This window comes from Periplaneta americana, chromosome 7, assembly GCF_040183065.1.
Source record: "Periplaneta americana isolate PAMFEO1 chromosome 7, P.americana_PAMFEO1_priV1, whole genome shotgun sequence".
NCBI lineage: Eukaryota > Metazoa > Arthropoda > Insecta > Blattodea > Blattidae > Periplaneta > Periplaneta americana.
In genome coordinates this window covers 163,250,681-163,278,272 of record NC_091123.1, presented here as the reverse complement: position 1 = coordinate 163,278,272, position 27,592 = coordinate 163,250,681, and the positions used below count along the sequence as shown (strand labels likewise).

At 36.1% G+C, this 27,592-nt stretch overlaps 1 protein-coding gene across 1 annotated transcript in view; it reads right to left on the bottom strand.

Moving 5' to 3' along the window:
* Positions 1-1,771: 1,771 nt before the first annotated feature.
* Positions 1,772-27,592, bottom strand: part of LOC138703669 (15-hydroxyprostaglandin dehydrogenase [NAD(+)]-like) — a 47,892-nt gene continuing 22,071 nt past the window's right edge. Inside the window, exons 4-8 of the mRNA XM_069831748.1 lie at positions 18,805-18,931; positions 18,311-18,417; positions 17,986-18,159; positions 10,025-10,179; positions 1,772-2,189 (exon numbers count right to left, since the gene is read on the bottom strand). Of these exons, the coding sequence (XP_069687849.1) occupies positions 2,063-2,189; positions 10,025-10,179; positions 17,986-18,159; positions 18,311-18,417; positions 18,805-18,931 (690 nt within the window). The 3' untranslated portion in view covers positions 1,772-2,062. The remainder of the gene's footprint in view (positions 2,190-10,024; positions 10,180-17,985; positions 18,160-18,310; positions 18,418-18,804; positions 18,932-27,592) is intronic.

Sequence of the window (27,592 nt, the reverse complement as noted above, 5' to 3'; positions counted from 1 at the left end):
CTCACGAACAATGTCAAACTCTACAATGAACTTCATATACTCTTCCTGGTTGCTCATATTCAAGATCTACAGACTACGTATAGGAATAAGCTACTTCATCATGCCAACCCTTTACTAAGAGACATAACATAAATTCAAACAAATACCTCCATCTTTGACAGTCTTAGTAATCAATTTTCTTTAACAAAACCTATTTACATTTCAATTTATAAAATCATATTTTTGTAAAAGGCAAGGGTCCAAGAGACCTGGTACTTTTAATAAAAATATCTTAAAAAAAAAAAAAAAGAAAAAAAAAAGATCTCAGTATATGCGACTTTGATTCCGCAATTGAAGAAGTTGTTACTTGGGAAGCAGTTTGCAAACAGCGTTTTGACGACAAGAGGTGTTACACATAGACCAATCACACACAGCTGTTGGTATTCAATGCCTGCATCATCGATAGCAAAGATGTGTGAAAGCCTTGGGGGATTATTTTGAAGGGTGTTAGCTGTGAGTAATGTACTTTGTTTCCTTTTGTGCATAATAAAACAATGATTTCTATTTACGCATCTTTCAATTTCCATTACCGAATGCCTCCTGTACCCAGACCCAATTTTGTACTAGCATTGCAAAACACATTTCATTGACTTTCAATCGCATATAGTGAAATTCTATTCCTGTAGCTTTATTGGCTGATATACTGGGTGTTCATTTCAAAGTGTGTCATGACGTCATTGTTGATGAGTCAGGGATTTGAAGCGAGTTCCAGCTTTGTGTCAGAGAAGTTGCCTATTAATCAAGGCATCCAATCTGAACTTGAGAATGTGTACGGTATAACCTGAACGTCGTAGCAACAGATGGCGGCCTGTACGGTCTGTGTGCTACCATAACCTCTTTCGAACTGTGTTTTGCGCGGCAAGTCGTACGCAAGGTATTTGTTATCATCGGTTGCGTACAGCAATATTCCACAATACAACTCAAATGCTCTGTGTCCATGTTGACCATCGAAGTTAATGTCAACAAATACGTAAGTAATCGTCTTAACCCTCTCCCCATATCCTGACAGTAAGAAAAAACTCACCTCAGTACATGTTTCACATTCCTGCCACTACCGGCATTACCATACGTATCGGTAAGTACTCTTCTGAATGAATGCCGTACTTGCCAGGCAACTTCTCTGGCAGATAAGTAATACATCTCTGCGGAAATGTAGGAAGATTGAATTCTCTAGGCTCATCGACTAGCCATGTGACGGCATACAGCGAGCCATGACACACTTTGAACTGAACACCCAGTAGTTGCCATGACTTATGAAATGACCCTCGTGATTACATAGTTTCATAAAATGTGATGTTTCAATACAAATGCGCATTTGCATGTAATTCTAGTCTTTATTCATTAATGAAATAAAAGATGATGGTAAGTTGGTAGGGATTAGAACATTATTGTGCGGTATATTAAGGTGTGTCCTCAGCATTTAGAGATGGGAGAAATCAAGGACAATAGAACAGCCTGCTTTGGGGATTGAATTTCAGACCTAATGTGGAAACCTGCAGCCAAATTATTCATGAGGACGATAAAGGGAAACTGTACAATGGAACTTGGTATATTCAATATTATTTCAAAAATGTTTATTAGCTATTTCTAGTTGGTACAGTATACATTTCTATTTTCGGTATTAAAATCTAAAACATTAGATTACAATTTCATTTGTTTATACAATTACATTACTTTTGCTTGTGTTTTTTAATATGAAAAAAGTTGATAACTTCGTTTCTTGAAATTATGGTAATGTAGTAATTGTTCAAAATTTATTTTCTGAAACATTATATATGGCATTGATTGAATTATTTCTCTCAGAATATGTAGGTATTATGCTATTCTAAATGGCAAAAACTATAGAATATTGTCAACAATGATTTTGTGCAATTACTACATTACAAATTGAATACAATATTTCTTTATAAACAACTTGACTCTTCATGAACTTCTGTGCTGTTAATTAATAAAATAATATTTACAAGAAATTTACATTTCACTGTAGGTTTAGAAATCAGTTCTGGTATTTAATGTTGAATGGTTACTCGACAAGTTTTGTCACTTCCACTTTTACTTCATAGATGGGTTTACATTCTTCACTGACCCAAACAGATCCACTCTTTGCATTCCTTACTAGTTGTACAACTCCTTTTGCTACATATTCTGGCCTGTAAGAAATTGATTGTTGCATTAATCAAAATAGTAGTCCCACATTGATGTAATAGGTCTGATGGTGGGAGCACGAGGTACCATACCCTCCTTCTTTGCCAACAAATGTAAAAATCTGGGGCTAACACACAGCATTGTGAAGGAAATAGCCATTAATGCCCTCAAAGGATCGGTTCAGATATTGAGAAATCATTTGTATGGGAGTGATAATGGAAATTTCAAGTTATCGTAACCGAAGGCTATTGATTGGTTTAGATATCAATGGCAATAAATCCGTACTATTATTTTTCTCGCGGTATGTGGCATTCAAATGATTCTAACCTATCTGATGATATTTTTTTTCCCCCTTTCTTAACTGTGAATGAGCACAAACGCTAATTAGGTGTAAATTTTTCTGACATTTTGTATATTCGATTTCCTAACCATTTCAAATGTACTCGTATATCATTTTACCTTTTTGGGTGTGTTTCCAAATTATATGTAATACGCTTTGTCAAATCTGGCAACCTCTTCATAAGGGAAGATAAATTTATTATTATTATAAATATTTGATTTCCCATGTTATAGGGTGTATATTTAAGGGACGTAAGTTGTAGCATAACAGTATAATATTCATCCCTTCATGCTTTACAAATATCTAAAAGTAAAATTGAATGACATGATTTCCATCTAGAACCAAATCCATTCCCTAGGCAGTGCCTTAAATTCTACAAAATTAAACAGCTTACTTTTTGCAGATGACCAAGCAATAATAATAATAATAATAATAATAATAATAATAATAATAATAATAATAATAATGATGATGTCATGATGATGATGATGATGATGATGATGATGATGATGATGATGATGATAATTTATTCTGGCGAAGTTAAGGTCTTCATGTCTTCTCTTCTACTTAGCCAGAAACAAAAGAAGCTGATTCAATTTGCAGTAATACAAGTTAGTAATTACGGACTAATATTTAAAGAATACTCAAAGATTGATGTAGTTATACGAGCACAAGTTAGTAAAATAATACAAACATACTAAATAATTATAAAATAATATAAGGCTTAGAAGTTACACTCATTGAATATGGAAGTGGTAGGCTAAGTGAACCAATATTACAAATTACAAGAATTACAAATTCAAACTCAAGTTATAACTGTAGACCTACAACACAGGAAAATTACATATGCACACAAAGGAGAATAAAACATGAATGTGGAAGAAAGAAAACATGTTTTCAGAAATAGTGAATAAAATATATAGTATCCGGTAATAATTTGTATGATTGAAATGAATATTTATAATTTGAATGATAAAAGTACCGGTACATAAAACATTCGTGATAGAATAAAGCCAGGTACGGAAAAATTAAGTCTGAAGCTAGTAGTTATGTGGCTTACCACTGGTCATGTGTTTGAATAATTTACTTTTAAATTGCAATACCGTTCGACAGTTCCTGAGGGAGCTGGGTAGGGAGTTCCAGAAACAAAGTACTGATGCTGTGAAAGAAGAAGAATAGTGAACTGTTTTATGACAAGGCATAGGCGTAGATAATAAAGGGTCATTTTTAGAACGAGTACCCAGGCTGTGATATGACAAGAAATTAAAACGACTGAGAGATAGAAAGTAGGCAAGGAAATATTGATGACGCGATATAGGAAAATTAATGAATGGATATATATCTTCAGTCCTGTAATCTTACCCATTGGAGCGTTTCAAGGAAAGGTGTAATGTGGTCGTATTTGCGGATGTTGCAAGTGAAACATATATAGGCATTATTAGAATTTAAATCTGTTAGTAGAATGTCTCAGTAGTCAAAATGTGGCATCACCAATGTTAGTATGAAAATTCTTTTTAATTGAAAGGTTAGAAAATTTTTCAGGCAATTTAATGAATCATCACTGTAATCATTGCTAACCTGGAGGATAATTATATTTACAAAGAGTCTTATTTGCATTACATAATTTTTTTTTTAGGATGCGGGTGAATATCACTCTTAAAATGAATTTAAAATCGACAATGCACTTTATTTAACATCTGCACTTAAGAACTATCAAAACAACCTTTTCAATATGTTTCACAGGAAGTTAAATTTCATATTGTGTCAGCTTCATTTTATTACAAGGTGGTACTATGAGGTAGGTCTCTCTATAATAAAGATAGCATTGTTATAATTCGAATGTGCTGCTGCAGCAAGCACAGGGATTAAAGGGTAGGAGGACTATACCTTATGTCGATGTAGATTTTGTTACTCTGACAGTGAAAAATTAGAGAAGAGAAAACGATTATGGATTAAAAAATACTCATATCTAAATATGTCATTTAAAAAAAAAGTTCAAGGGGAGGTTTCAAACCCGTTAACCCCTTTGCATATGTCCCTGATCTCAGAACAACTACAGCAGAAGAGATTACAGCTTACTTGTAAGATGACATAGGTAAGTTGGGTTGGGACTATTCGGAGGACCTATATTATGTATGGATATAATGCTAGAGTAGAATTCCAAAGAGGAAACCATAGTAACGTAAGCAAGATGAATCATGGAAAAGATTTTGAGTTTGAAACTGAATTTGTAGGTAAGAATAGTCACTTTTGGAACATCAGACTGTTTTCAGATAGAAGTAATTTAACATCCACCACAGTAATAGCCGAATATTTATTTGGAGAAGTCCCAGGGCTGAAGGTATAATGGTTAGGGGTTGCATGGTCTCAAGCGGTGCAGGACATCTTGTGTTCTTAGAAGACAATATGAATAAGTTTTGGTATTTGGACGGGGGGGGGGGGGGGGAGAAAAGAAGTAAAGGTATAGAGAACTCAGACTTTGCTTGACAAGGTCTGGACCTGGGATGGATCCCACACACACATTTTGGCTCTTTGTACACCCTATATCTGTGATGACCAGGGAAAGGGATTTGGAGTATTATAATGAATGATGAAACGTAGTATAGATATTTGTATCTCAGTGACTATCCAGCGAGTTGGGTCACAAAGCATGGACGAGTACAGTCCACTTCATACAAACTTACACGCAATGTTCTGTAAACGTATTTCAGAATAAACAAATGTTATAGTTTAATGACATATAGTGGCCTACATACATAATCTGCATTTCACTTTGAACTACATGTGTTTTTTTCTTGGCAACGCACAAGACACCAATAAACGACATTACAAATATACATAATTAAATATCAATCTCTGCATCCTCGCGTAGAAATATTGATGGCTGATAGACAATTATCTTCTGTATGGAACTCGCCTCTGAATATGTAGAACCAAACGAAATTGCATTTTCAATTAATGCTATGTTTTGTTGATGAAACAATAAAATTATTCCTGCTGTGCATTGTTATAATAAACTGAAATATTATTTTCAAATTTTCTGTTGCAAGGAAGGAAATTTTTTAACATGGAACATCTCCGCTCTACATCTGCAGAGACAATTGGAGAATAAGTACTTGAAACAAGATACATCAATTAAATTCACATGTTGAATGACGTCATTGGGACACGTCTTTGTAGTATTTCTGAAATCCGACTAACAATACTTTACCCATTATTTTTAATCAAAATTCTGTTCATTTTTTTTTTTTTCACCAATACGTTTTCCTACTTGACCTTCTACTGCACTCAGTTTATTTACAATAGTCCTCATAATATTTATTTGCTCAACTAGTTCTACTCCTGACTTTTCTAATTGAATAATGGCATCTGGTAAATATAAAAAAATTTGACTTAATATCCATGACTTCTTTTTCGATTGTTCTATCATTTAGCAGTTCCTGGCATATTTGAATCGCACCGGCATAATTGGGATCGAAAGACTGGACCACTTTCTTCACAGATTGGAGGTGATGTGCGTAATAATTGCAAGCTTCTAACCATGACCACCAGCTCTTAAGAACTGGACATGGGGAAGCGACAATTTAGGGAATTGTTTCCTGAATTTTGATACTCGATCTGGAGCTTTCAGATATATAGGCTAGTCTTTCAATTTTGTATTGTTAGTTGGTTTCTCTTTCGGCATTGTACCTGCACTTCACTACTCTGAACTACAAACCTGCATGTTGAAGTTCTTATGCGACAACTGTCCCGTTCACCTGTTGTTGACGTGCAGAGATCTGCGAGTATGTCATGGAGGGGAGGACTTTGTATAAAGGGTTGTAAACAAATGGCTGTGTAGATGCCAATACTAGCTTCTACTGCTCCAGATTCCGTTCCCTAGACTGATGACTAAGTCCGACAGGTGGCCTGAGTGGCATTCGTGAATCCAATGCTGAAAGGTGGGCCATCCTGTCTCAGCCCCTGATAGATCGAAGTCTCATTTCGCAGACGAGTAGCCTGATAATCCCCAGGGATCCGGAACCTCGAGAGCTTCCTGATTAACGTCGGGTGAGAGGTCATTCTGTCTCAGCCTCTGATAGAACCAGCTCCCATCCTCCTACGAGTAGCCTGATAAACTCCAGAGGCTCACAGCCTCAAGTCCTTCCTACATCAGCATGGGAAATCCGAACTACCCCCAAGACTTACTATTGGAGATGATAGATGAAATGAGGGGGAGATGGAGGTTACTGGTGGAATGATAGCGGGAAACGGCAGTACCTGGAGCAAAATGCTTTGCAATGTCTGCTTTGTCCATCATAAATTCCATCACCACCTGGCCGGAGATCGAACTCGGGCGGCCTGGATGGAAGACCAGCGTATAGCACTTGAACGAGAGATGCGGCGGAATTTGGACTTAAGAAATAACTTCTATTTCCAACAGGGTAACGTAAAATGTTCTTCACATGTTATTCGTCTGTGCATTCTATACAAACACTATCCGAATGTTTAAGGCAATTTCTTTTTGTCAGTTTTGCTCTACTGATGACGCAAAAACAAAAGACGAAAAGTGTTGATGTGTAGAGCTTAAGAGGCGGGAATAGTTACGATTTTGCACAGGAAACAATATAAACTGTGTTATAAACTTGTAAGTGGCGGTATTCAGTGAAAAAACGAAGCGAAATACTGAAAGTGATATGAAAATCGGTATAAGGTTAACTCAGTAGCTAGTTGATTCGAGATTCTAGATGGCCGCGCTCGGACGAGCGTTCGAATCCCTCGTCGACTCGTCTGGTTGATTTTTGTGAATTTTGAAGCGATATCGGCATGGATACGGTACTTTGTAAGTGTTGTTTATGTTTATTTGGCGTCATCGATTGCTTCAACAAAACTGTTCCACACGCAAGACACTCGGGATTTTGGTTATATTCTCATCCTCACATCATATTGTAAGTTTTTACAATTACATATGATTATCTTTATTATAACTACTTTCTTCCTGTTTGTAGTGTGCGCATTTTCGATTACACCTCCAATGTTAGAACTATGGGAGGACAGATATAATTTTATTGTTATTTGTTAATTCGGTAAAAGTTTGAATATGTCACGGCAACATATGCCGTTCTTATTTTAATGTAACTTAATATTAATATCTTTCTTTTATTCTTCATTTCCAATTGATTTCTAAACTATATTAACGTGCTCTTTGTGATTCACATTTTCTTCGAAACTGGATTTAAGAGTAAAAATGTTGACCTCTTGACGATGACATATGCCATTCTTATTATAAATATAATAGTTCCATAATATCATGTTATTGAAGAGTGATTTTATGAAAGATCTTACATAAGTACATTTGAAAGTTTAAGTAAAAATTATTCATAGTATAACATTTTCGCGGCACATCTATCCACAGTAGAAATTTGCGACACACTGATTGGGAATTCTTATTAGTCAGAATTGTCACTTTGTTAATTCTTTAATTTATTTGCTTGTTCGTTGGACTTATTTTTGAGGGACCTATCGCTCAGATACGTTATTGGATAAGTAGCCTACATTTACTTAACAGGTTTAATAGTTTATTTAATTATTTATTCATTTTGTATTAATTTACATTTGTCTCACCAAGTCGCCATGTGTATAGATTTTTACTTTCTCATTATAGGAAATACAAAAATAAAGTATTGCGATTTTTCGACATGGTGGTGAGCATTTAACGGGACTCGTTACTTGACCTTGAAATTTATAGACTGCGACATAGTGACAACATACACTAGGTCCCCTATTTACTCGTAAATGTTTACAATTGGTTCAAAATATAAAATTTAAGTAGGTCGAATGGGCCACAAGGCTTTAGTTCATAAGTTATTTCTAGTCGCGTAAGTGTAAAAATAGTAAAATCTTACGATGTAGAATTGAAGACTGGACATAAAAAAGCTGTAAGTGCTAATATTGTTGAAAATGAGTTAAAAAGTTTATGTCTTTAGCTCAATCCACCAAGAAAACGCTTGGATTCGATTCCCGCTTGTTCTGATTACTTGATTGGATATTTTCCGAGGTTTTCCATAACCTTAAGGAAAATGTCAGGTAATCTATGGCGAATCCTCGGCCTTATCTCGCTATATATCATCTCGCTATCACCACTTCCATCTACGCTAAATAATCTAGTAGTTGATACAGCATCGTTAAATAACCAACTAAAAAAATTCATTAAGAAAAACAGTACTTAAGTCCCATTGTAATTTTATTTAGGCCCTAGCTCCTCCCATAGATGTACAAAATGTCTGACATTATACATTACTAGTCGCACAAGAAAGCCCTGTTTTCTACGGTTTGTCTCTTTGGTACTTACAGCTTTTTTTATGTCCAGTCTTCAAAGAGTAACAAAGGAATAGATACTGTTGGAGGTGAGGGTCACTACGAACTTGTATTTCGTGCTAAATTCCCAGCCAGGGGCATACCCAGAATCCACACTGTGGTACAGTAGGTTTCGAAACAGGGAACCCCTCGCGTTTCTAGCCCTGCCCTCTTCTCGCGGCACCGGCCTATAATAGAGGCATGCTGTGGAATGATAATAAACTGGAGTTCAGAGGGAACGATGTTGATGCCTAACACGAGGAAACGGGAGAACGCCGAAAAAATCCCTAACTGCAAACTTGTCCGTTATAAATAGCCTATTTTTTAATTAAAAATCCCAGATCTAACCGGGATTCAACCCGAACTACCCGTGTGACAAATTGATGATCTAGGTTCTAGACCATTCACACACTTCAGGGACAAGCCATAGATAACCTTATACGTAGACCTACGTACAATACAAAATTCTTAAGGAAAACTTAAGAAATGTGCCATATTTCCTTATTACTTTTATGTATATAATTAGACCACACATTAAGTCCTTTGATTTGTGTAAAATAGTTACTGTATAATGAGTAGAAAAAGATATATCATGGGAAACGCCTGCTATTATTCGGCTGAGAAGCTTTTATCATCCAGTCTGCTCTCAAAAAAGCTGAAAGTTAGAATTCATAAAATAGTTATATTACCGGTTGTTCTGTATTGTTGTGAAACTTGGACTCTCACTTTGAGAGAGGAACAGAGATTAAGGGTGTTTTAGAATAAGGTGTTTAGGAAAATATCTGGGGCTAAAAGGGATGAAGTTACAGGAGAATGGAAAAAGTTACACAACACAGAATTGCACGCATTGTATTCTTCACCTAACATAATTAGGAACATTAAATTCAGACGTTTGAGATGAGTAGGGCATGTAGCACGTATGGGCGAATCAATAAATGCATATTGAGTGTTAGTTGGGAGGCTGGAGGGAAAAATACCTTTGGGAAGGCCGAGACGTAGATGGGAGGATAATATTAAAATGGATTTGAGGGAGGTGGGATGCGATGCTAGGGACTGGATTAATGTTGCTCAGGATAGGGACCGATAGCGGTCTTATGTGAGGGCGGCAATGAACCTCCGGATTCTCTAAAAGCCATTTGAATGTAAGAGAAAGATATTTCTTACCCCTGTTCCTTCATTTCAGCACGTATCCTGTCCCATTCTTCACCCCATTTATCCTCGTATACATTATTCACTGTTTCGTTGTAAAGAACCGTGGAAGTGATGCCAGGACACATTGCTGCAAGGCGAACTCCTGTCGCATTATAGTGGTATTCCGTCTGTGAAAAATAAAGTTTTCTTTTTTAATGTACACTCTTAGACAAAAAAAAAAAATGACCGGACTCTTGAAGCGTAAATTTGTCAAGTTCCGTTCGGCTGTGCGCCTGATACACAAGACTAAAATCAGAGTAGCAAGGACGAAACCAGCGAGATTCAAGAACATTCTCTTACATCGGGAAACAACGATTTGAACTGTGTGTGTGACACTGTGTGTCATAGCTCCGTGGTAAAACTCTGACTTCGCACGCAGAAAACCCTGGTTCGTATCCGCCTTCGTATAAGTATATGTATTTGTTTCGTTTTATTTTTTCTCTAGCTAGAAACAAATGATACATTTATTAACGTGCACAGGAATTTAGATTAGTTAAAAAATTAAACAAAAACATTCAGTAATATCGGAGACTTCTTCCTAATTACCCTTGAATTAAAATAGATGCTCAGTTCTTGGATCTTCTACCTTCTTCATAAGGAGTATTGATCAGTTACTATAATTTGTATTAGCAGTAGTAGTAGCTGTAATAATAATAATAATAATAATAATAATAATAATAATAATAATAATAATAATAATAATGCAACAACCAGAATAATAATAATATTCATAGTATTACAGGCACAATAATAATAATAATAATAATAATAATAATAATAATAATAATAATAATAATCATCATCATCATCATAATATTGATAGTATTGCAAAAATGATATGAATAATGTTAAAGATAAAACCAATGTGTTCCAGATATTGGCTACACTCGTAAATAGTGCCGTTACATATCTGCTTTGTAATAGCTCCATGGTAACAGTCTAGCTTCTTGTGTAGGTGATTCAAGGTCGTGTACCCCGTAGGATGCAGGCGGTTATAGATGCGGAGGGATTATATACCCGGTATTGAATTTTTAGTCTATTTTGATTTTTGTTTATTGGTCTCCGAGATGTATTTCTTTATTTTGTTTAATACAAGGAAAAAGATGACGTTTGTTTATTCCTATCCGAGAAGGATTTCTTTTACTTAAGGTTTATTTTTGTTTATTTCTATCCGAGAAGATTTCGTTTAGTCTCTTTAAATACAAGATACAAGGGAAAGGATTGCTATTATGTATCTAACTTGCCTTTTGTAAATATTAACTTTATGTTAAATATTTCACAATACTGGTTATTATCAGTATACAAGAAGTAAAAAATGAGAATGAAAAAAACAAAGTATAGACTGAGATTCGAACTGAAAACCTTTCGGATACAAGACCACAATGCTACCGTCTACGCTATGTGAGAGAGACGATGACTCTTTAAGAAGCATGTTTTATATAATCATCATATAGTTGTGGCAGTGGAGTATTGGAAACATTTACGACAGAAGAAATTCGTCTGCGTGTATATCATGCTCTGACGAATGCACCCAAAGTCTTCCGAATCGGACATAGAATCTGGAGACCGGTCATTTTTTTTGTCTAAGAGTGTACTATAACGCACCGAAAGAGAGGTAGCGGTGCAAAGGTTGTCCATGCATAAGCCAAGTAGAGCAGCGGTGTGTAGAACAAGAAGGAGAGTTCTGTATGTGGAAAACATTGCATTGTTAAGGAATGAAGTATTCAGAGAGACCAAGTGAAATTGATTCAGCCCGAATTAGAGCTCTTCTGTCGTCCCCATTCCGCAAAGCCAGGAAATTTACATCCAGAGTTGCAGCTAGAATTAACTTATCTTTCACATATTACACTGCTGAAATATACATAATGACAAGGACTTCTTTAGCTTTTACAATTGAGCCGCTCAGAATAATAACGGCAGATCTCAACTGAAGTTCATTTTGAGAAAAATGACATTTTATGTTTGTTTCTAAAGCTCTGCGAATTTTTATTATTAAGACTTATTTTTTTCAGGATTTCTTAAATAGGTGTTTAAAATTTACCAGCAAATTCTTGAGCCTTTGTCAGTAGTTCGGCTGTTTTTGTGATGTTTAGCAGTCTTACTAATAAACCGTGTATAGTTTTTATACGAGACTTATGCAGAGTTGAGACAGAAAACGTTACTAATAATAAGCTATGGACGTATAAACAGGCTGTAACTATGCAATGGGAATTGCTTTGCAGTAGTTATATACACGAAACCCCATGTTTAAGCGTTGTATATAGGGAAAAAATGGCCGCCCCTCTAACAGCTGTTCGTATCGACTGTCATTTTATGATGATGGTTACCTTGTAACCACAGAAGAACAAACCAAAGATCATTGAATTATTAGAATAATATTGCTGTAGCTTGTACTCTTTGACCAAAATGTAGTGTGGTAGTCGATTAGAGCCAGTTGTACTATCGATATTTAACACGCCACACTAGAGCGCTCTACCGGATGCAGTAGAGAACCTCAGATATTCTATTACCTTTCGTAACGAAGTAATGACGAAACTATGACGTAGCTGTGTAACAGTTATACAGTTATACACGACGTATGTAGTGATTATTAGTAAGGAATTTACACACGACTTATAAACGAGCTACTCATTGTATAAGTATAAGGCAGTTAAACGTCTGTATAAAGAATTTTTATTAATAAGACCGTAGTTCAATAGAATAGGCTTATATGGAAATTTAAAAAAAATGGGATAATGATTTTTAGTGGGTTATTTTACGACGCTGTATCAACAGCTTAGCTTATTTAGCGTCTGAATGAGATGAAGGTAATAATGCCGGTGAAATGAGTCCGGGGTCCAGCACCGAAAGTTACCCAGCATTTGCTCATATTGAGTTGAGGGAAAACCCCAGAAAAAACCTCAACCAGGTAACTTGCCCCGGCCGGGAATCCAACCCGGGCCACCTGGTTTCGCGGCCAGACGCGCTAACCGTTACTCCACAGGTGTGGACTTTTTACATAGATATAGATATCTATGAGGACAACAACAAAGACTTGTAAAATACCGTAGCCCCTCAAGTGTGATATGATCTGATAGCTCTGGCGATAAATCGCGAATCTGTGTTTTTCGAGGAGAGTGGCTGAAATCTTTTGTGTACGTAGGTTAGGTTAGTTCGGGTTAGTTCAAGTTACATCAAGTTATAATGAAACATTTTTGAGTTCAATCTATAAGATTTATATATTATAGATTGAACTCAAAAATTTTTCATTATATTATAGTAGATTTATCTGAACACAAAATGAATTGTAAAATACATCAAGTTAGGTTAGTTTATATTACGTTAATAATTAGGCTACATCAATAAGATGGGTTCAGTTTTCAACGAGTTAACATTTCTTTTAGAATAAATTTTTACTGTTTTAAAACTTGTTTTGTAGTCATTTTTGGTAAGTTTTATAATTATATATACGGTATATATATATATATATATATATATATATATATATATATACACATACTCTGTTGTAAAGTACTACTGTTGAATATGTTGATTGATAGATGGAAATAATTAGTGCAATAAAATTGTCCGTAACGTTTGTGTCCCTAATTTTTACTTACAAAAGTTGGCAAGCCTAATTGTAATATACATACAAGTAACATTTTGTTAGTTATTCAAAATCGTACATATATAACATCTTCTGTTGTGAAATAATTTTATTGCATTTATTAGAAATTAGTATATTAGGATACAAGGTTGGGAAGTGCGTTTTACAAAATCGAGGAAAATTCCGAGATTTTGTAATGCATTTCACAAACATGTATTGTAGAGAACATTTTCTTGCACGATCTTATTTTTTAAATTGCAAATAAGATATATTTTGCTTTAAAATTTAGAGCAATATTATTCCAAAGCCTTCGCAAAACTAGACTGTAATGGTAACTAGGCTAAGTAACAATAAGTGCACTGTAATGGGTCTATTTCAGTATAGTTTTATGTTATGAATAGACTTCGTTGAATTTCCACACGCAGCATGCAATCAGGTTGCCGATGTACGGTAGTATAGAGGAGGTGGGCGACCGCCCGGTCTCGTAGTATAAGCAGTTCATGTTAAGAGTTGTGACCGGTCCAAATAGAGCAGCTTCAGCTAATGTATACCTAAGTAAGCACTTGTTTTTGCATTACTTTGGTTGGAATATTCAAAGCTTAACATTTATTCGGTGCAGACAAGAATTAAATCAAACATGCCACAATGAGAGTGTTGCTGTTCCAAATAATTGCCCCTGGAATACCCTTACCCCCGCAACCAGTCTTGACCCGTTGGGGAACGTGGTTGGATGCTGTTCATTATTATGCAGAACATTATGGCAAAATAATGGAGGGAATTGATGCATTGGATAGCACAGACAGTGCCGCTGTTGCAGCTGTAAAATCATTGCCTTATGAACAGCTATTGGAAGATATTCTGTTCATTGATTCTAATTTTAAAATCGTGTCCAAAAGCATCACCCTGTTAGAATCGTCTAAACTACAACTCTCAGAAGCCCTTAATATAGTGGATAAAGTATCACAAACCGTTATCCAAAATAACAATTCACTAATTAAAAAAAAAAAAGAAATGTAAGTTGAGAAACATTATTGCTAAAAATGTTGCCTATTCACAACTTCGTACTATAAATGATATACTATCAGGTCACGACAAGACATCTGAAGTTGGTGTACTAAAAAGTAGTGACTTTCCGTTCTTCAAATATGTACGTATTACATCGTGTGATGTTGAACGTACATTTTCCCAAAATAAAAACTGTTTAAGTGACCATCGGAGGAGGTTACTTTACAATCGCTCAAAATGTACGTAACTCTTCACTGCAATGCACATATTAAAAATGATGTGAGTATCTTACATTAAATTTTAAGAGTTAATATATCTCACTATAAAATAATTGTATATTTACATGTTTAGACATTTCCTACTTCAATGCTTTAGCAAAGAAGGGCAGCACTGCTACTTGCAGACCTGTTACTAAATGTACGTATTACTCTGTGAAAAGATTTATTAAATCTACATACTTAGACTTCAACAAACAAAATTTGATAACACAATATAAAGGGAAAAAATGGAACTCTCTGCATCAAAATCCACAGTTAATTCCCGATTTACCACGCAAATCGTCTGTATCACCATTTAGATTGGCAACAGGCCATGATTGTTTGGCCAAACACCTGCATAGAATTGGAATATATCAGTCCCCTAACTGCCCATTGTGCAACTCAAACCAAGAAATGGATTCGGAACACCTCAAAATCTGTGCTTCAGTGGCTGGCCATGATAATATCTTTGAAAAATATTGAAGTGCAAGAGGTCAAATGACTTTATTATCAAACGCCTGGCATTAGAAAACAACAACAACAACAACAACAACAACAACAACAACAACAACTTCAATGATTATTCATTATATTTCTTGAATGCAGGATACAGGTTTTATTGTAACCGCAGTATACTGCTCAGTGTTTACATTAGAGGCATATTCCATCCGTTGCACGCCCCCTTCTCATACAGTCTATACCGCGTGCGCAGTAAACCTTGCATTTCTCGTGGCAATTCCACGAAGTCTAGTTATGAAGAATGGTTTCCCTAGCAACAAGTTTCTGTGTGGGAATTCTAACTTTCAAGGCCTAACAACAATAGCTGTAAATACAGCAAAAAACTCCATCGTGCAAAAAGAGTTATTGCATCTCGACTTCATAATGCTCAGTTTGATCATCTCTGTCTACTGCAGGCAGGTAGCAGGTGAAGGAATCGTTTTAGATACATAGCACTAACATAAAGATAATACGATGTTGGTAAATATGGACCTTCTTAAATTCAAGCATAACATAACACTTAGAACCCCTATTAAAGTTTTCTTGACAACATAAAAAACTCTTATAAACCAACAAAATCGTTTCAGCACGCGCTAGACTACAGGGCTGACGTCGCTAGCTGAGTCGTCTCTAAAAGGCAAAGCCAGTTCTCGCACAACTACAATACTGCCGTTTATTCATAGGCGGAGAGAAAACCGTTTCCTTGGGGGGGGGGGGGGCAAAGCAAAACTATAGAATACCCATATAACGGGTTTATGGGGGACATCATATACCTCCTCCTCCATTATAGCTTGACCTTGGTACAGTATATCGGAATACATACATACATACATACATAGGCCTACATACATACATACGTGTTTCGCCCATGGGCAGGTCTTTCACCGCAAACCCAGCATTCTTCAATATTTCCTATTTTCTGCCTTCCTCTTAGTTTCCGCATGTGATTCACATATTATCTTAATGTCGTCTATCATCTCATAGTCTATTTTCTTCTGCCCCTACTCTTCTCCCGTTCGCCATTCCTTCCAGTGCATCTTTCAGTAGGCAGTTTCTTCTCAGCCAGTGACCCAACCAATTCCTTTTTCTCTTTCTATCAGATAACGGAATATGATCATTTAATAAAGTAGTTTGTGGGGCATGTTTCTTATAGTGGTACATCCATATCTGCGATGTTTCGGACCGAGTTGTATAGGGCTTGAACTGTAGGTCTACTACAAATTATAAGCCTAATAGGGTATAACTTAAAACAATCTTCCTCTTTTTCTCTCTCAAACAGAAATACATAACATGTATCAATAAAACTATGTAACAGTGCCAACAGAAACTTTCTTATATGAAGCTTACCTTCCTGAAGATATCATATGAAATGTAAACTATTTTATTTAATCTCGTTTTTAAGTTTAAACATTATACCGGGATCAGTTTTCTTTTTTCTACATTGTTGTGCAGTATGTTATTCATACGTCTCCAAGTGGCGGTCTGAACATCTGCAGACTTCTGACACAGGGTGTTACAAAAGAAGTATTACAGTGCTTCCATTCCTCAAAATAGGTATAGAAATTCTTATACATTCAGAAATTTAAAATAAATATTATAGTCCAGATACATGATCTGAAGACATTAATTCGTCAATTTAAGCATAGAAACTTACTCATAAACAAACGCAAATAAGATCTTTTGAACTCAATATTTTCTAACGTTAATAGAAAAAAAAAGCATAGACAAGTTTGGGGAGGCAGTGCCCCCCATGCCTCCCCCATAACTCCGCCTATGCGTATATTGACTCTTTTGAAAACTTCTTCCACCATATATTACATCCAAATAGAGGGTTTAACCATCATAATTCTACTCGTAATTTATTATACACTATCCCTGAAAAAATGATAACATTAACAATGTAAAAATATTTTAAAAAAACCTTATAAAATCTAAAATATCTCAAAACCCTTACGTGATACAGCAATTCCGAAGGCCGTTTCGGATTCTACAATAAAGGATTGTTATGAATTTTGATATATCACACACCCGATGCAAATGGCTGTTAACCATTGATTATTTAAAGTTTTGATTTTTTTAGTTGGTTATTTAACGACGCTGTATCAATTACTATAGCATCAATGGAATTGGTGAATAGCGAGATGGTATTTGGCGAGATGAAGCCGAGGATTCGCCATAGATTACCTGACATTCGCCTTACGGTTGGGGAAAATCTCGAAAAAAAAAAACAGGTAATCAGTGGGAATCGAACCCACTCCCGAACGCAACTCCGGATCGTCCACCACAATGGAGTAACAGATACCATGCCTGACCATAAAACTAACGGTCTCGGGTTCAAACCCTGGTTGCGACAAGTTATGTGGTTAAGGTTTTTTTTCCGGAGTTTTTCCTCAACCCATTAAAAGCAAATGCTGTTTTGGCGCCACTCATTTCGGTGGCATCACCTTCATCTCACTCAGACGCTAAATAACGATCGCAGCTGATAAAGCGTCGTAAAATAAACCAATTAAAAAACTCCGGAACAGCAGGCATGCCGACTGAGCTACGCCGGTGGCCAAAGTTTTGATTATGAATACTTCAGTACGTACCCCAAGACTGCGTGATAGGGCTACCACACCATGCTTAGCTGCAGTGTACATGGGAAGGGGTGGTAAAGCGTATATTCCGCATATGGATGCCATGTTAACAATGATACCACCCTTCCCTCCTTTATCTTTTCCCATATGCTGCAAACCTAGGAGCGTTCCTCGAATCACAGCCATCTGAAAAAAAAAAAAAAAGTAATACAGTAGAATTGCAATATTGTAGATGAAAGCGCAGGCTACGAGCATAGTTCTCTTTTGAACTGGCCCGTCGATTTACGCAATTAAATCTTAATGGCACAAAATATTTAAGTTTTGTAAACCTACTTACCAGATTTATCTGAACTTCTTTTTCCCAATTTCTGTCGTTTGATATACCAGCATTGTTTACAACAATATCAAGACCTCCGTACAGACCAACTGTCGTCTTAAAAGCATCTTGAAAATAAATACCAGTAAAATATTAGCAAGAAAAATGAATATTGTGTGTAATTTAAAATGCAATATAGCATTCGTCATAATTTTATTATTAATTAAGCACTTACATGTAGCATTTACTTATTTTTCAGATTTTTGTATTTTTGTTGTCTTTTCCTGATAGGTATTGACTTAATATATATCCAGCTGACATTAGATGTACAGTTTTACTGATTTATACAATTAAAGTTTTAATAATTTTTTTATTCAAACAGAAAATGGCTTACTCTAACTGAAAAATTTTGATTTAGCTAAATTGTGACAAAGAAATGCAGTCGATGATGAAAATGTCATGAATGCTTTGTTGTTTTAAAGGTATGTTAAAAGCTGCAAACATATCGCCATTACCTTCAAATTCGCTGGAATTTGTAACGTCTGTTTTAATAAATTTAACTTTATCTTTTCCATACTCAACACTCAGGTTCTTAACAGCAGCCTCTCCCTTTTGTTTATCCAAATCGCAAATAATCACAGCCTGAAAAAATTAAAACTGTTTATTCATAATACTTATTTTCAAGAATCAAATTCTTTGTAAACAAAATTATCATTATCTATTTGAATATGTGAATTATGAGGACTATGGACAGCGACATCGTTTTGGAAGGGATTTTGATGAGAAAGAAGAATCTGTTCTTTAGCTGAAAATACACAAAACAATAGTGACAAAAATATACACACAAAATTACTTGAAAGTTAGCAATCATACTGTTTACATCATACATGAGACAACATTTGGTACGACTTTTAGATGGAAAAAGACTGTTCTGAGCTATGAAACTGAACCAGACTTAAACTGAACATAACAGCGTTACAGTACTTAATAATACATAAATTATTCATGTTATACTAGTGTAAGTTGATTAACATTTGTTTGTATGAATTAATTACGAACGCAGTGAAAATGGTTGGGATAAAAATTTTATTTATATCGGATACTAAATTCATGTAAAGAGGATTCACATGATCTGAACCTAATTTTTAAGTAAAATATGCTTTGGAATTGGACTTTTGGGTAATCCACTGTGTCCTAAAACTTGAAATTTCCAATGTTTCTGAACTACATACAGATTTCAACATCAGGGTAAGACCATATAGGTGGTAATAGTAGTTATGACTTAAACTATCGATAGTAAAATTGTTTCGAATACTATCGATAGTTCAGGTGATTATTGATATTATCGAAAATTAATTAAAAATTAATCAATGAAAGGCAAAACCGTCTGCATACCAACGAAGTAGAAATGCTTATTTTAATGGGAAACTTATCCTTGTAGCAATGGTCACATGTTTAAAAAACTATATTATAGTGATGGCTAATATTGGGACGTTAAGGACAGATTATAATATTGTGTGTTATTGATATGTAATTCAGATTCCTTTCAGTATATATTATTAAATTAATAGTTCAGTACGCGTTTGGATATTAATTCAGAAATATTCAGTTCATAACCAATTAACAAAAAAAGTTTCTAATGATTGTCGATAGTATCGATTATAACTATCGATAGGACAATCGATTGTAGGAACTACAGTCGATAGTACAATCGATACTTTTGCAAGTGACTATCGTCCATCTCTAATATGATTACATAAGGAATACACAATAAATACTTCGCTTCATATCAACAAGATTTCGAAATGTTGGATACACATTACATGACAGAACTCTTTGTGAGATAAAACGGATCTTTTGACCTACTATGTATATGATGAAGACGATGACGAAGTCGACGATAATGAAGTATTGGCAAAGTTCACAGAACAAAAATAAATTTTAGGTCATTACTCTTGTATCTGGACCAATTTTGAAGATGTTTTCGGTCATGAATTTATCACTTTTGGAAGTTTAAAGATCTAAAATTACAAAAATGAAATAGCAAATTTAGGCAATTTAAATTTCAGCCACAATGAAACAACGTTATTGAAATTCTACGTGATGATGTAGCAATTTTAACAAGGACAGGTGGACAGAGAGTGGCTGACGGAAATGTAGTAATCAGAGAAACCTGTTTCAAAGCCTCTTCGAATTCCAGAAATCCTCAATCTTGCAAGAACATAACTCAGTCATTCTTGTGAGAGGTCAGTCGACCTGGTTGGCAAGTTGGTATAGCGCTGGCCTTCTATGCCCAAGGTTGCGGGTTCGATTCCGGGCCAGGTCGATGGCATTTAAGTGTGCTTAAATGCGACAGGCTCATGTCAGTAGATTTACTGGCATGTAAAAGAACTCCTGTGGGACAAAATTCCGGCACATCCGGCGACGCTGATATGACCTCTGCAGTTGCGAGCGTCGTTAAATAAAACATAACATTTAACATTTGTGAGAGGTTATGTAACTAGTCATAGTAGAGCTCATAGTGCTGTCTCACAATACCGTTCCTTTATTAGTGAGGCCATAAATTACAAGGACTGCTGTCACAGCTCCTCAGGATAAGAATAAGGCAATTACTTAATTATATATCCTTTGTCCTTCATAGATATTACTTCACTACCTACCGGTACCTTAAAAATAGGTGTTGCATCATGCCAACGTGACTCGTAAATGGCGTTTCTTTTCAAAATAAAAAAATAATACACTGGCTGATATTAATAAGTAGGCCTACTGTACATCAGCTGCGGCGAAAATGCGACTCACGAGCACATTGTGGCTCGCAGTGCATTTCCCTTGCTTCCTACCTACAACCCCCACCCTCTCACTCACTGGAGTCAAACTCCGTTCTATTTGTATTTGTCTCCCTGAAAATGTTGTACAAAGGGAAAGGCCCGACAACAGACCCGAACTCCTACAGGGGGATAGCACTGGAAAATAACCCCTTTAAGCTGCTCACCAACATCCTAGCTACCAGGCTAACAAAAGTATTGGAACCACAAATCCCCGCGCAACAATTTGGTTTCCGGAAGGGGCGCTCGACCCTCCAAGCAGTGACGGCCCTCCTCGGAGATATCGAAGAGGCCCTGAGAGTACCGAAGCAGAAGTTCTACGTGGTCTTCGTAGACTACTGCAAAGCATTCGACAGTGTAAACAGGCAGCGGCTAATGGACAAGCTGAACAACATGCAAGGTCTGGACAAACACGTCCTCAACCTGGTCCACAATATATTAGCGCAAAACTTCATTCAAATAGACGATAAAGTCCAGAAGTCCAAGGAAGTCTGCCAAACTAGAGGGGTACCACAGGGAGACCCTCTAAGCCCGCTCCTTTTCAACGTCATGACAGCGGACATAATACAGACACAGGCTCCCTCAACAGTGATGTACATGTACGCAGACGACATGGTGCTCGGGTCTACCAACATAAGAGAGCTACAGGTCTCCATGAACAACCTTTCAGCTTGGGCTGACGAAAACGGTCTGCTCATAAACCAGTCGAAAACTGTCCAAATGGTATTCAGAAAGGGAGGAAGAATAGCAAAAAGTGACACAATCTGGATACAAAATCGACCCCTGCAAATTACAAATGCATTTAAATACCTTGGTGTAACGATACAGACGACAGCAAAATCCTTCAGAATCCACACTCAAGAACGAGCAACGGCCGCAGTAATAGCTATCCACGACATAACAGACATTACCCAACTAGCACTCTCAACAGCCATGCAGCTTTTCTATGCCAAGATACTCCCTATACTGTCATATGGACTGGACATCACATGGACCCGGCTAAACTACAATGACCTCAAGACCATGGAGAACGTCAAAGCAAGGTTCTTAAAAGCAGCACTGGGAATCTCAAAATATGCACCCTCCAGAATGGCGTACGAACTCGCGAGAGGAACTACGAAGCAGACTCATGCTGCCATCTACCGCAGCAGAACTTCGACTACGCACGGTCATGCAAGAGAAGAAGGCGGAAATAGAAAGTGAATTCTATGGAACGGACGCGATGATCAACCGCAACTGGACAGGGCCGAACAACAAATCACGAAGCGCCATAACAAGGCTAGCAGTTCACGGTTTTCACCACAAACTGTGCAGAAGATCAGAGTACCACGAACCTTCCCCCGAATGCGTGTGCAAACTGTGCAACGAAGTGTGTCCAAAATATCATTTTAGTAAATGTGTGAATAGAACGAAGTCACTGGTGGAATATAGTAAAGAGAAGTAACTCATACCAAACTAAATTGCACGTTTGTGCGCACTTCTTTCTTATTTGTATTTGTCTCGGACCTGCGAGTGCCTGCGAGTGGCGTATCGTCGCAATATCTCTCTCGAAACCATGTACCTCTATAAAAACGAAAGTTTCAAGTAGGATGGGAGGACGCATTCTTTTGCTTACAATATGATGAAAATATTAAATGTATGATTTGTTCACAAATATTACTAGGAAAACGGTTGTATAACATAAAACAGCATTAAAAGTTACTACATGTTACTGATGAAACATTAAAAGTTTGTGTTGTTGTTGTTATTATTATTATTATTATTATTATTATTATTATTATTATTATTATTATTATTATTATTATTATTATTATTATTATCATCATCATCATCATTATCATCTCTGTACGTCGATTCTTTTACAGCAGATGTACGAATAATGCGGTTAGATTTTCAATTTAAACTCACAGATTTACAATGTGACGTTAAATGAAAGCTAGATGTAAGGACTTGACAGATATTGAACTTTTCAAATCTTTGGAAAAAAATAAATATTTGAAGCTTCGTTCTTTCGCTTGCTCTGTTGAAGCCATGTTCGCTGTAACTTACGTTTGTGAAAAATTATTTTCAACAATGAAAATAGTAAAAATCAAATTTAGATCACGACTGACAGACAAATACCTTCGTGATCAACTACGATTGGCAGTAAGTGACATAATTCCTGATTTTGAAACTTTGTCGCAGAGACATTCTGAAGACAGTTAATTTTAGGTTGTGATAATATGTCCTATGTTTTCTTGTTCATTTATTTCTTCGTTACACGTCCTAAACATTAACTTCCCCTTCGGGTGTCCGCCTCCCTCCATAGGTGCTATGCACGTTGCAGCTTACACAGTGGCTCGGCGCACCATGGCCTTTTCGCCACGGCTGCTGTACATGAACTTAAATCGTTTATTTCATAAACCACCTATCTCTAGTTGACCATGTTTTGTGAAAACCAATAAAAACTATATAAATTTGAGAATAAATTTTTAGGTGACTATTACACCTTTACTACATCATACTACCTTTGACCAATAAAACGGTAAGGAACGACGTGTTCAACCAATCATGACTGCTTATCCTACAATTTTTATCACATCCCTAGCCTTTGTTTTTTATCACCTCCCTAGCGTTTGTTTCTTTGTTTGCCAACATTGCACTTTCAATAGTTGTACCTATTAAAATGACTGATGTTTATTTCAGCATTCTTAATTGAAACTTTTCTATCATCTATCTTGTTTATATTATTTAGGTTATGTTATAGGTCTGCTGTATGTGGTTATGAATAGTCATGTATCAGAGATTGTTTAGTTTATATGTCAATTGATAATTGAAATGGAATACAGTGTTTTAATAAAAGTGAAACTGAATCAACAAAGCCTTTATTGAGCTAATTGAAGATTGTATAGTTGGCACAACTGATAACAAGTGAACAGCAGATCATAACACACTACTGCCATCTAGCGGGATATTTGGAATGATGAGATGGTACAATAATAAATTTTCAAGACAGTTTAGTATTTTAGTAAGTCAATAAATATTTTATTGTATTAGAGTACTTTATTTCTTTTTCTCTTTATAAGTATACTTTCTTCTAATCGTGTAATAGTCAATTAAATCCTATTCGAGTCATGATTTTCTGTAGATAAAACAAAACCTCTAGTGAGATTATTGTTGATAAAACAGTAATGGATTTAATAGAATTACCTTTTAAACACTGCTATGGTGTTGTCAAAATTATAAGCCTATGATTCACATATGGGAATTCTGGAATAAAGTGTTTTTCCAATTAATAATATTTATTGATAAGGGTATTAACACGTGCCATTTTGGAGAGAACGAAGGGAATAGTAATATACGTTACAAGAGCGGTATGTTGACGTTTTCATGGTCGAGGAAAAGTTTGAAAAAGCGAAACGTAGTTGAGCTTTTTTAATTTCCGAGAACATGAAAACAAACATACCGCTCGTGTATCGTACATTATTTTGTGCGAAGATCGTTTATTACATACCTGAAAGTCGAATTTCTAATTAGTTGCAATGAAATCTCCATGTTGGTTTCTGTTTAATGACGCCAACTTCGGAACACCAAAATATCTTTCTCCAACATTGTTGCTGTAAAATGTTTTCTGTGTTTACTAAACTCCAGCAGGCCGTGATATACGTCTGTCTTTTTTTTTTTCCTCCAGTCTATAAATGCGAACTTAAAACAAACGGTAAGGTTATGTAATGATTTATTTTTCATTTTAATATTTTAACAATATTATTTATATAAAATATTGCAGTAATAACATCGGCATCTGGAATCTTGTTGATTTTTTCACGGCTTCCTTAATGTTACTTGTATCAGGAATGCAATAAGTTTCGTGGAGTAGACTTTACTTAATTTTTGCAAATATTTAAAAACAATAATTAACATTGCAATTTAGGTGAAATTGCAGTGGTAAATTTCCAATTTATAATTATTACTATGTTAAACGTCTCTAAAAATAATATGTTAAAAGCCTAAAGCAGTAAAATGAATGTCGCGCTTAAGCGGTAAGAAGAGGGAAATTGTTATGTGTGTTACGTTGGGAATACTGAATGTGGTATTTCACACTTACCGCGTATTGGTTCTGTGGGGAAAACAAGCAAATACGCACGATCTCGCACAAAATAACTTGAAGACTCTCAGTTGTTTGTCTGGATATATCTACGAAACCCAAATTTCAATTTGAAACAGAAAAGAACATATTTATAAAAAGAAATAAAATAAAAAATAATATTTTGTTCTTACAAAACTTAATATTGAGAACATTTTAGGCAGAATGCCTATTCACATTCTAATTCTGAGTCTACATTATGACAATCAGCTTCTGTAGTCGAAAACTTCAGTAGGCTATGTCATAGTAATGTTCATATCCTCCGGTATATTACAAACGTTTCTGCAAATCCTCCAGATTTTTCTTATTCATTGGGACCTTTCCATCAGGTTAAGCATTCTGCGATGGTAGTGCAGGAACATTAGTAGTCTTCTGGAGACTAAAGATACGACTTTGCGTCAATTTGACAGGAGTTTCCATACTGTAGACAGACTGTTTGAACGATGATATCTTGAATGGAATTCTCTGGTCTTTTGGTTACCATACCTCTTCCAAAAATTTAATCAGAGTTTGTCATTTTTTATACAAAAGTGACCAAGAATCTTTGAAAGATACGATTTCATCAGTCAACACCTGATGAGTGGAAAAGCGACCGATTCTACTTGTCTTCATCATGATTTGTGTGTACTGTTTAAGAGCATAGAGTCCACACCTGTGGAGTAACGGTTAGCGCGCCTGATCGCGAAACCAGGTGGCTCGGGTTCGAATTCCGGTTGGGGCAAGTTATCGGTTTGAGGTTTTTTCCCAGGTTTTCCCTCAACCCAATATGAGCAAATGCTGGGTAACTTTCGGTGTAGGACTTCGGACTCATTTCACCGGCATTATAATCTTCACTTCATTCAGACGATAAATAACCTGAGATGTTAATACAGCGTCGTAAAATAACCCACTAAAAAAAGAGCATAGATTCGGTCAGATTTTCTCAAAAGTCTCTTGATCGAACCAAAATCGCGGTCACAACAAAGAACGAATGCCCACGCAATGGCAAGTAGTGTTTGACTGCCAACTGTACAGTCTTAGAAATCTAAGTCCCAGAAAAGAGTCAGTGCACATGATCAGGCATATAACGAAACAAAACTAATTTTATTAGCTCAACTAGACCTTCTCTTGTGAACCAGGTCGCTAGTCCTGATCATACGCACTGCCTCATTTCTGGGACTTACAAGGTATCTATGCGACAATTTTTTTGCAAGACTGTACGTATTTTAGAGCGGAAACACTGTATGTTTAGGCATTGAGGGGTTTCCGCACCAAACTCGATTTTCAAAGCAATGAAATGGGAGTGTAGTCAAAGATCACATAATGCATTTCTGCACTATAAGTGATGCGTACATCTACAAACAGTATAAATCTAAACTTAACTCCATTTTGCCTATTTTGGTCGATAGGGGGTTTCTGAAATAAACGATTCACTTAAATTATTAATTGAATTGGTTTAGGATAAGATGAAAATAAATGCAAATACGACGAAAACTATGGTCATAGGAAGAAAAATAAAGAAGGTAAACTTGCGAATTCTAAATGAGGCAGTAGAGTGAGTGGATAGCTCCAAATGCTTGGGATGTACTGTAAGCAGTAACATGAGCTGTTGCCAGGAAGTCAAAAGAAGGGTAGCAATGGCCAACGAAGCTTTTAATAGAAAAAGGAGCATCTTCTGAGGATCTCTGGGAAAAGGACTAAGGAAGAAACTAGTGAAGTGCTTTGTGTGGAGTGAGGCACTGTACGAGGCAGAAACATGAATATTACGACCAAGCGAAGAGAAGCGAATAGAAGCATTTGAAATGTGGATATGGAGAAGAATGGATCATGTGAATTGGATAGACAGAATAAGAAATGAAGCTGTGTTAGAAAGAGTGGGAGAAGAAAGAATGATGCTGAAACTGATGAGGAAGAGAAGGAATTGACTGAGTCACTAGTTGAGAAGAAACTGCCTACTGAAGGATGCACTGGAAGGAATGGTGAACGGGCAGAAGAAGATATCAGATGATAGACGACATTAAGTATAGCCTATGGATCATATGCGGAGACTAAGAGGAAGGCAGAAAATAGGAAAGATTGGAGAAAGCTGGGTTTGCAGCGAAAGACCTGCCGTTGGGCAGAACACTGTGAATGAATGAATGAATGAATGAATGAATGAATGAATGAATGAAATGGGGCAAGCCAAGGCAAGTTATCCTTGATATTGGAGCAAAGTATTTGTGAGACAAGGTGTGTAACACATGCGACACCAGTGAATACAGGTCATCCACGGGCTTTACAAAATCTGCCAATAAAATTCCATCGTTGCTGTTCTAGAACGGGGACCTGGTAGGGACATCATTTTATTTTTAGTAACATTTCTAATATTAACCTGGC